We start from the raw sequence: 11,403 nt of genomic DNA on the forward strand, positions 1-11,403 counted from the left end.
CCGACGATCGCCAGCAGTTACATAAGCAGACCTGCAACCTGTTGATTCATTGAACCAATAGTCAAGGCTGTCTCTTTTCTTGCAGCAGGCACCGGCTATTATTGGTTGCCCTATGTTATCTGCGCGCAACATGAATGTGCGGACTAACTCCTAGATCACTCGCTCGAATAACAACACCGTGAATCGCACCACGCTGTATTCAATATCGCGCTTTCGGCGCCCCAACTGCCCAGATATTTCTCGGCTTCACATGTAAAATAACCTTAATTTTCACAAGGCGTTAAAATTCCTGTAGTTTTTTCAGTTTGATCGTCACATTGTAAGAAAACATCATGGAATTCGCTAAGGAATACGAAAAAATCGTAAGGAGTTGGCAGGGGTGCTGCCGATAAGCCTCAGCAGCCTTCCGCGGGGAGCTGCATGGGCGCACCCCGGGACCGCGCGCCGGGCGGCGCTGAGCGGGGCGGCGGCAGTGTCCGCTCGTTTTCCGACGGCGGAATACCCGACGGGCGTCGCCCCCGCCGCAGAACCGATTAGCGTGCTCGTAATAATCGGGTAGAGAGGCAAATTGTTTTCCGTGACAACATACAGCAACTGGCTGTGTTTTGTGCTGCGAGGCTGAGAGAAGGAGAGAGAGTAGAGTGCGGTGAAGCATAACGCGGCTACGTATCGCGATCACGCTATAATGATATACTCGCTCTGTGGCGCCAATGTGGCTGCGCTGCCTGCTCTTATATTCTTGGGCGGTCGCGTGCATGCGTGTCTGCTCTCTCTCTGTCTCGTCTCTCTCTCTCTCTCTCTGTCGTTCTCTCTCTCTCTTCGTGCTCTCGTCTTCTTCTCTCTCGTCTTCTCTCTCCTCTCTCCTCTCTCTCTCTCTCTTCTATCTCTCTTACTCTATCTATCTCTCTATCTCTCTCCTCTCTCTCTCTTCTCGTCTCCTCTCTCTCGTCTCTCTCTCTCTCTATCTCTCTCTCTCTATCTCTCTTTCTCCCCTCTCTTATCTCTTGCGCCAGTGCCTGGGTATTATAGTCGTCGTCGTTGCGCATCTTTTATCGAGGCGAAAAAGACAATTTAGGGGTGGATCATGTTTTCTTAGACCTAGGGCCCGTATTATTAGCCTATGAGCGTTACGTGCGTGAGATTTTCGTTTCGCAGTAACTAGCAGAGTGCACTCACAGAGGTAGCATAACCTCAGCGAGCCGACTTACGCCACCCCCCCCCCCCCCCTTACGTACTCACGAGCACACCCCAACGAATAACGACGATATACGCCAGCATATGACATGCTACACGCTTTGGCTTGCTGGCTTGAGCCCGCTCGTTGCTGTTGCTCCGTCAAATGTACCACGCTCTCTGGTCGCTGCTGACCGCTAATATCGTCGCGTTCTACGAACACACGACATCACTAACACACAAACACACGCACACGTATTGTGCTGAAAACTAACATCTCAATTCCGTTGAGGCCAGAGGCAATTAGACTAATCGCGCTTCAATGAATGCAAGAATCACAGGGGTTATAGCTAAGGCATGTGTCTATAGAAATTACGAGAAGAGATTTACCCTTTTTCATTGAGAGAGAATTAAACGCAAAGTTTTGCTTCGTTAGGCCATGATAAATATTGTTCTTTGCCCTCACCCCACCTGACCCACCAAAGGGGAAGGCCAACTCAAAAATTTTACTGATCTTTCCCATTCTTTTTTTTACAAATTGTATCACTGTACATTATATAAATCTGTGGGCAATACATATATGTACCAAGCAAAACAATCATTCAACATAAAAGGTATCTCCACACAAGCACACCTGAGTATGTAGACACCATGCTGAATTTGTAAAAATACCTCCCTCAAAAAAAGCCTATCTACCTACCCAAACTTTTCAGCCTACTAGATCGGGTGAGGGCAAACAAAGATTTTTTAATTCTGGCCTTACCCTCGCAGGATATGCACTCCTTGCCAATCCCCCGCCCTTCAACAGTGACAGACGCTTCCTCACGGTGTTCAGCTCCTCAATTGTGGCACCAGATGCCGCCAGTAGCGTTGTCACCTCCTTCTTCTCATGCAGCGAGACTGGAGGGATAGGAGATGGAAGCAAAGCCGAGCCTCCGCCTGATACAAAGTATAAAAAGCTAAAATTTATCCACCGTAAAACATTAACTGCACCAATCGTGTGATTTTATGAAGAAATGTTGTGAAAGTAGCAATACAAATAAGTTGTAATTACTTTTTGCAACATAGGCGAGCTCACAGTAAGTATATATATATGCATCTAGCTGCGAGGTTTATCCACTTTAACAATCGTGTACACTAAAACCTGTATATCAGGATCACTGAAGGGAAGTGCTAAGTGTCCTTTCTAGACAGGTGTGCTTTCTAAACTGTCTGCTAACACAGGTTTGACAATAGTAGGTTGGCACTCCGAGTAGTTGCATGGAATATTTTCATGAGTCTATCAAAATTGGCAGACTCCTGATATTTTCGCAAACAACTCACATATACCTGACACTAGAACTATTAGAATGTCCCGCTCTGTAAGACCGTTTGCCAGATAGAATATTTCCTCGGCTGCACGTTCTGCATCTTCATCCGGCAAGTTGTCCACTGCTCCCTCTAACACCCTTACCACACTTCCCTCACGCGGCAACATGTCTCTGAAATAGATCAAGAAATACAGCCAGACCTCATTGAAACCCTCACCCTGCATGCCATTGACTGCACTGCCTAGTGATGCTCAAGGGGTCGTTGTCGTATCAGGTACTACAGATATGTATACACAAAGTGTACCAGACTTGTACTACAGAAGTGTACCCTAATCCTAACACTAACCCTAACTCTAATCCTAACCTTAACCCTAACTCTAAACATACCTCATATAAAAATATAAACATAATACTAAACAACGTAAAACTACCTCGGGTACATATCTGTAGTACCTGATACGACAACGACCCCATCCGCCCTAGTGATAGCATCGGTGAAGCACGAGGATTCGTTACGCTGCTACTGTGTGGCCATTACAATTGAACATGTGCGCGATGCTCCCTATACCTATTCTATGAAGCTAGTTCTAAAGATTACCTGCTTTTCTTCATGCCTACCCCTTTCCAATCTTCTGCAGCGTTTTCTGTATTCCCACTGGTACGCTGACGACGCCGCCGACTACGTGGCTTCCTAGCATGTCCTCTACAGCTCGAACCATACCAATCACCGCCTTTCCGAAGCCAACAATCCACACGTTGTGATCTAGATGATACCTTTTCCCCTTGACGGTCAGCTCATCACGGTCAACCTGTAAACACAGATAACTGTAATTCGGTTGTTGTCGGTAAACATAACATGAACAAGCTAGGTGAAGTTGTTTCAGCGGCTGGTTAGCCAGTGTTTAATGGCGTGAGCTTTGCTGCATATTAAAGAGAGCAATGCAAGCGCTGGTCGAATTGAGGGGTGCCTACAGTAATGGAAGAAATTCTAGACGAATCATACTGAAGAAGTTCTGTGGACTTTATTGACGTGGTCATTGTACAGTATATTGCGCATAGAAATTATGCCTAAACACGTTTAAGTATATGGATTGTCAAGGGATTTGACATTCACAAAGGTAACTGTAATTCGGTTTGGCGTTGGATTAAGGAAGCCATCTGGATCCGCAAGACCCCGAACATCAACTGTGACGAGGGGGGGATACAGACTCAGTCACGTGTGGACCAAGCTGTTGAACACTACACCATCTGGTGGTCAAATCTGATAACTTCAGTCAGCTTTGATAGGATGCGAAACTACTCAGCAGTACGGTTTGATCAACACGGTTGAGTAAAAATTAACCAAGATATCTCTGTAATTCGGTTGTTTGTTGGTAAACATAAGATGAACATGGGCAAAGTTGCTTCAGCAGCTGGTTAGCCGGTGTTTAATGGCGTGAGCTTTGCTGCATAAGTGAGCGACGCATGCGCGTCAACAAAAGAACGTGATTGTATAACCATGACAGTAACTATCGCTGATAGGGTCTATGTCCCCCAGGGTACTATCCGAGGTTACCCTGGGTACGGTTCGATATATCGGAAAGTACCTCGGGGTACTATACGATATGTCGCTCATGCGTACCCTGCATTGTCCCACCGTACCCTGACTTTCAGCCCTTCGTTTTCGCAAAGCTAGCTCTTCGTTTAAAAAAAAAGAAAAAGAAAAATATAGTCAAACATAGCATACATTTTTATTGGATTGCGATGTTTTGAGGTTTCTTCTATGTGATGTGGTAACTTGACAGAGTGTATGTATTACGACATCAGTTGGCTGAAAGTCAGGGTACGGTGAGACAATGCAGGGTACGCAGCGACATATCGCATAGTACCCCGAGGTACTTTCCGATATATCAAACCGTACCCAGGGTACCCTCCGATAGTACCCTGGGGGACATAGACCTTGTCAGCAAAACTATTAGGTAACTTAGCTCTGCAAACTGGATGCTAAGTGTTACCTATAGCTATACTATCATCCAGATACAACTAATATCAGGTTTCTCCCCAGGCATGAGACGGATCGGTTATGGACGAATGGGGGAAAGCCTGGGAGGGGGTTGTAGCAATTGGAGCTAAATACGCATGCGAAAGTGGCTTCAATGCACAGGTGAACTTAGTCAGTTTGAAAACATACATATATATATACCAAGCTCTGAAAACAGCATGACTGTGTGGGGATTGTCAAAAATAAATATAACTAGAAATTAAGCCATGTTGATTAGGCTGTCAAGGCATGTCAGAGGATTTATTATGGGATATCTCAAATTAGCTTCAGATTTGAAGACATGTCAGACCTGCATGGCCATGACAGACGTGACCAGACCAGACCAGGGTAGAACCATGTCAGACGTGACCAGACCAGACCAGACCAGGGTAGAACCATGTCGTATACCGGTAATAGTAATACATTCATAAGTGTGTTTTTTAACAAATGGGATTAGATCAACTGCTCTTCCCCCAATATGATTAATAATTAAATACCTCCCCAAAACCTAGTCATGAAGATTCATACTGGGTACGGGCTACATGTATTATTATGAATGATCAAGATAAATGGCTACCTACCACCAAATTGTTTTTCATGTTCAGTGATTACATAGGAACAGTAACAGCTTTACGCGCACGGACGTTAATATGACTGCAAATCTCGAGGTTATCGTGTGCATGCATATACATACACAGGCACTTTTTCAATAATAAAATACTTGTGAATAAAGACAAATTGTATTTACTACCAAAGTCTCAATGTTTATGTATTCTCTATTGACTTATAATTCCATGAAAATGTCATTCAAATGCTCTTCTTCAACATCTGGTCTCACTGCAATGCCAACACTGTGCAGCAACTCACTGAAATTGAAAGCTGAGAGTTCTCTACATTTCTGTGAAGTTGTACACAGTGACAGCGCATGCGTGTGGTGACATTCTGTGTTGTACACAGTGACATCGCATGCGTGTGGTGACATTCTGTGTTGTAGACAGGCATTTGAATGGCATTTGTGGGAAATTATTACTAATATAAATAGGCAAGAGAGAGTAAATCAAAATTAAGACTTTGGTAGTAAATACAATCTGTATTTATTTACTATCATTTTATTATTGAAACAGCCCGAGTGCAATTTGCATATATATATATACATACTTGCAGACTCTTCTGAACCATCTGATTGGGTAGCACAGCCTCTACAGCAGACTGGAATATCTTGATTGCATGCTGATCAAGATTTGTCGATGATGCCAAACTTGATCTAGAAATAAATAAAATAACAAGATATGTTAATAGCGAGTTAAAAATGTATTCATGAAATACAGTAAGTGTAAATACTGTACGTGAAATACAGTTCACTAACAGTTCAAATTAGGGACCAAACTTGAAAAAACATAAAGAAGCACAATTATTTTAAGTTATTACTTGTCTTAACACAGTTGAAGCTTCAAAGTTTTATAATATAACAATACATGGTCAGTCCTGAGTCCGACTCTCACCACAGTGAGTTATGAGAAATATCGAGTCACTTGACTAGGATAAATTTGACATTTAGTCTAGACCTTGACTAAGTTAACAGTTTCTCAGGATTTCTTCCAATCCAATCTGTCTGTCAGACTCGGAAGATTGCAAGATGGTACAAAATAATGAAAAATATATCTAAAAAGTTGCTCCAGCGGACAAGCTACTGGACAGGTCTATATATATTTGTCCTCCGTGGAAATGGACAAGTGAGGACAAACGGATAGCCCTTATTTCAAACACTGATATATATATATATATATCATATAGCATATAGTTACATCCTGAAAGTAATTTCTAGCAATTACAAATCATACCTATCTCTCACATTAGCCATTCTTCTAGACCATCTAGTTCTTCTCAGAGCAGCAACAATGCCTTTATAGATGTTCATGGTCATCAGTCGTTATCCTCACATTAGCTAAACAAATACTCAAGTGTAACCACTAACGATAGCGACCTTTAAAGAGATTACGTCACCGTAAATAGTAAAAAAATATTTCCACTTTTTCACAAAATATAAGTAATTCTGTTCACTTTTTATGGTTAAATTGCTGCATTATACTTCCTATTTTACTATATTGTCTGATGTGAACCTACACTCGTGACTTATACATAGCCCATAGCAAGCAATTAATGTCAGGAACACTAATATGAAATCCTCCAGGTTTTTTGGATTTTTAACTAGTTGAGAAACAATCTTATCAGGTAAAAAATTTGACGATACGTTTAGTCCCGTTAGTTCTTACTTTTAATGTAAAAAAATGGCAACAAAATTTTTACAAATTTTACCATAGAAAATTTGTGACGTTGTCAATTTAATGATAATAATAATAATTATGAACATAATAAATATTCGGCTTTTATAATATGCACATCTTGTGAAATTGCTGAGCAAGTGGAGGAAGGTAGATGGGTGAGGAAAGATAGGGAAGCAGGGTGCGAAATAAACGCGAGTCCGGAGTCAAATACTCCCTGATTTACTGTCGAACTCCCTGATTTGACATATATATGCAGAAGTCTGTGTGACTCCCTGAAAATTCTGCCATACTAACTAGTTCGTTCCAGAGAATGGCCTCGTGGAATTACCGTATTTTTCAGCTAATGTCCAAAGATAATTTGGCAGACGTGCAACCACATGAATCTTAAAAACAAGCACATGCGTTATTGTTAATATCTTTAATTTTGAACCTCAGACTGCAGACTCCCTCATTTGGCTGCGGACTCCCACTTTTTGAGGGTATAGGGAGTCCGTTGGACTCCCGTGTTCAAAAGTTCATTTCTACCCTTGGGGAAGTGGAGAAGGTAGGCAAGAGAATTTTCAGTTCGAGCAGAGGGCAGGATGCCAGGATCAAGGTAGTCGAAGGGGAACATGGAGCAAATAAAGCCGGCCTTAGGTCGGATTGCGATTGAATGTGACGCGACGCATTGCAACTCACTGCGACTGAGTGCTTAAGTCGACAGCGATGCGACTGACAGCGACTGACACTGGCAGTCGCAGGCAGTCGCAGAAGGTGCTTAGGTTGAAGACCGCCTATAGATCGCGCAACTAAGTATAATTTGTAAAATATTTACAAATATTTATACCGTTGCCATTATGTCAATAATTGGATCACAGGAGATCCGATAATTCCTGAACATTTTTCCAACTGGAAAGCTATTTCATTTAGATCCCTGTCCCTTTTTACAACGATCGCAATAACTTTTTGACTCAGTGTCGAAAAGTGACGGCCTGTCCGACCATGATTAAATTAATTTTTCTTCAGCTGCCTCTGGCCACAGCTAGAGTCGGTCGCAATTGTGAACAGTTATACATGACTTTTTGCACTGTATATATTTGCATTGTCTATGCATTCGACTCTCATCGCAGGGATCGCAAGGCAGCTTATGTCGGGTAAAACAATGCAAGTGACGGGTGGCAACTAGTCGCATCACGGCGCAAAAGTAGAAGTAGAACATACACGCGACTCGCTGCGACTGACCATTGTCCAGTCGCTTGAGCGCAGACCCGTCATTGGCAGTCGCAGGGGTGCTTAGGCCGAACTGTCCCTGCGACGCGATCGTTGCAGCGAGTTGCAACCAGTTGCAGAAAATCAGTCACAGGCAATCGTGTCGCGTCGCAAGGCTGACCTAAGACCGGCTTTAAGGATGCAGAGGAGGTGAGAAGGCAGAGGAGGTACACGAAGGCAGAGGTGGAGAATTTTGAGTAGAGGAGGCAAGAAGGTAGAGGAAGATATTTACCATATAGTCATTGCAGATATGACATGGATATACAAATCACGCATGATCACACTTTTCGTGGTCGGCAGGCATATATGTATCTAGTACTGCCCCGTGTCCGATCCCCCGCTGGTGCTGGAACACACGGTACGTGTTTGTTAACGTTTGTTGTACATTGGTCGGCCATTGATGGCGTACCAACACTGATCCCGGCATCCGTACTGTGATAATACGGGAAAATATACGGCATTTTGCGATTTCGCAATAGCCGCAGCTGTTAAAGCGTCGTGCTAATGACGCGGGTTCAATCCCCGCATTGGCAAAATATTTTCCCTCATTTATTTATCGCTGCCGGTTTTCATTATATAACGTTTTTTCATTACACCTTCTACCATGTTCGTGCGTCTATCATGCGTCTATCGTAGACCCTATCATGCGTCTATCGTCTATCATGCGTCTATCGTCTATCATGTTCGTCTGTTCTAACTACGTGGAATTATGGGATAGTAACGCTCATAGGGTACGTCTATGTCCCCCAGGATACTGCCGGAACGTACCCTGGGTACGGTCCGGCACACCGGAACGTACCCTGGTAACTATTTGATATGGTTATGGTTAGGGTTAGGATTAGGGAGTAGGCGAGGTACGGTCCGGCATATTAGATATAGTACCAGGGTACGTTCCGGCAGTACCCTGGGTGACATAGACCCTCTCAGCGATACTAACTCGGAGTTAAAACATTTAACTCCGAGTTACTTAACTCAGGATTTAATCCATGTTTATGAAACCCAAATTTAACTCGGAGTTTACTAACTCAGAGTTAGCGAGTTAAACTCAGAGTTAGCTTTAAATCAGAGTTAAAGTTAATCCACGTCCGTGGAATCCACGTCAGGCATTTTCTAAACACGCTTCCCCCCCAACACGTTCGCGATGTGTAACCCTAACCCACACCAAAACCACAAAAATCGTCGGTGTGGGCCATGGTCAGACTCAGAGGAATCTCGGACTAGGTTAGGGATAGGGTTATAGGGTTAGGGTTTTTGCATCATTCCTTTGAATATGACGGAAAGTCTGTGCATCAGTTGATGTAGTCCGAGCCAGTAATGGATATGATCAGTAATCAGTATCAGTAATTAGTATCAGTAATTAGTATCAGTAATGTAATTGATAAACTCGATCGCACCCTTAGATTAGCAAAGCGGAATTTAGTCCGAGCCGACGCAGACCCCAGTAATGGATCCATATGATCAGTAATCAGTATCAGTAATTAGTATCAGTAATGTAATTGATAAACCCGCACCCTCAGATTAGCAAAGCGGAGTTATAACGTCTGCATTTGCGGACTAAGCGGAATTATAACGTCTGCATTTGCGGACTACAGTTTGTCAGTTGATGATACACAGAAATTGTGCATCACTTCGGACGATACCTGTAACATAACCTAAGCCTAAGGCGCCTAAAGTGGATTTGCACCATTTTATCCATAGAAGTATAACATAGTCAGTAGATTTACTAGTACAAAAACTACAATAAAGCCAGTTTACCTAAGAATATGATTTGACATTGACCTGTACTCTGTAGTCTTGACACCGGCACGCATCTGCGCGATAGCCTTGTTGCATGCACGTACATGTTGCATTCGTAAGTACCCGGATGTTTTCAAGGCATTTACGTTTTGGGAAACTGAAACCTTGTACTGTAGTTGTAGACCTCTGCCTCGTAGGACAGACCAAACAGACAAAACCATTTCGGCCGAGAGAAAAGCTTTCATATTGTTAATTCTTATTTTCTTTATCAGTGTCGTTTGGTTGTGAAGGAGCTGCAACTGAGATGTAGGTACGTGCTGAGTTACAGAACACGTTGCATGTCAGACTCATTTATACTGTCTAGATATATGTCAATCGGCGGATAATTCTTGTAAAACGAACCAGGACGAGTGTGGACACCACAGACCTGTTTGTGTCTATGATATATGCTTATAATTGCCCAACCCACCCTAATTGCCATAAATTTTTTTTTAAATATCAAAACCCTAGCCCTTATTCTTCACCGGTGGAGCCGTCCCGCCCGATAGTCGGGCTCCAGGATACCGCAAAAATGAGCAAAATCGTTTGAACCTAAAACCTGGACTGAAGTGCCATGCATGTCCGCCATTTTTTCCGAAAAAATTACCCGGTGGCTCGAAGTACCGTCATCGACCTGGCGTGCTTAAAATAGGAGCCGTTCCATATGGGAGGCATAGCACGTCAGCAACTATACCGCCGCACCATTTCAACTATGTAGCCAACGGTTCCTGAGTTTATCGTTGCAAATGGCGTAGCGAATGTTGACGGAACGGTGACGGACGCCGGAGCGGAGCGTACGACGGACGACCGACCCATGGCGAATGGCTCAGCTTGAGCCGATGTCCAAGGTAAGCTAAGAAATTGGGGTGGCTATTGATGCCCTCAGCGCAATGCTGAACAGGTAGCGCGACCACAAACTTGTAATAATGTGACGAATTTCGGGTGCCTCGTGTGCCCGCGTTTTTTCGGAAGAAGTTCGGTGCTAGACCCATTCCACGCAATCGAAGAAAAAATTGGGATTCTTGGGCGCGTGAGATTTTGGCGTGAGATTCTGCGTGACGATTCTTGCGTGAGAGTTTTCTGAGAGCCTAGTCAAGAAATGTGCGTGAGAGGGCGTGGAGATTGTGGCTGAATTGGCGTGAGTCTGCATGGCCAAACGCGAATGTCAGTCCGTGTCGAGGCTTAATTTTGTGTGAGCCAGCTGGTAACATACATGGCATGATCATTGACCTATTAACTTATTACATGCAGCATGTATGAGTCAATAATGTAACCCAACAAGAGTATAGGGTTGGGTAATGCTACATGAAAGGCGATATGGCGGGCCATATATTAGACTATTTATATAGGGACATTATACTAAGACCTATATATACTGAGTACTGCTGTAGAGTCTGTAACGGCACTATATTACGCGTCCTACAGACTATATCAGCTATATTAACTCGCACCAGGGACCGTGAGCAAAATAAAAAATAAAAATGTGTTATATAAAAAAAGAAGTTCTCTTTTCTTCTCTTTTTAAATAACACATTTTTATTTTTTATTTCGCCTCAGGTGCCTGTGATATTACTACTCTAGTATAGTATAC

At 43.3% G+C, this 11,403-nt stretch overlaps 1 protein-coding gene across 1 annotated transcript in view; it reads right to left on the reverse strand.

The window, feature by feature from the left end:
- The window catches only part of LOC106811337 (glycerate kinase-like), a 12,277-nt gene extending 2,425 nt beyond the window's left edge, over nucleotides 1-9,852 (reverse strand). The window contains exons 1-7 of the mRNA XM_014814919.1: nucleotides 9,792-9,852; nucleotides 8,269-8,382; nucleotides 6,345-6,448; nucleotides 5,662-5,767; nucleotides 3,102-3,292; nucleotides 2,503-2,654; nucleotides 1,937-2,112 (exon numbers count right to left, since the gene is read on the reverse strand). Coding sequence (XP_014670405.1) covers nucleotides 1,937-2,112; nucleotides 2,503-2,654; nucleotides 3,102-3,292; nucleotides 5,662-5,767; nucleotides 6,345-6,427 — 708 coding nt within the window. The 5' untranslated portion in view covers nucleotides 6,428-6,448; nucleotides 8,269-8,382; nucleotides 9,792-9,852. The remainder of the gene's footprint in view (nucleotides 1-1,936; nucleotides 2,113-2,502; nucleotides 2,655-3,101; nucleotides 3,293-5,661; nucleotides 5,768-6,344; nucleotides 6,449-8,268; nucleotides 8,383-9,791) is intronic.
- Between the last annotated feature and the right edge of the window lie 1,551 nt (nucleotides 9,853-11,403).

The sequence above is a fragment of the Priapulus caudatus genome, unplaced genomic scaffold (assembly GCF_000485595.1).
Source record: "Priapulus caudatus unplaced genomic scaffold, Priapulus_caudatus-5.0.1 Scaffold529, whole genome shotgun sequence".
NCBI classification, from domain to species: Eukaryota; Metazoa; Priapulida; class Priapulimorpha; order Priapulimorphida; family Priapulidae; genus Priapulus; species Priapulus caudatus.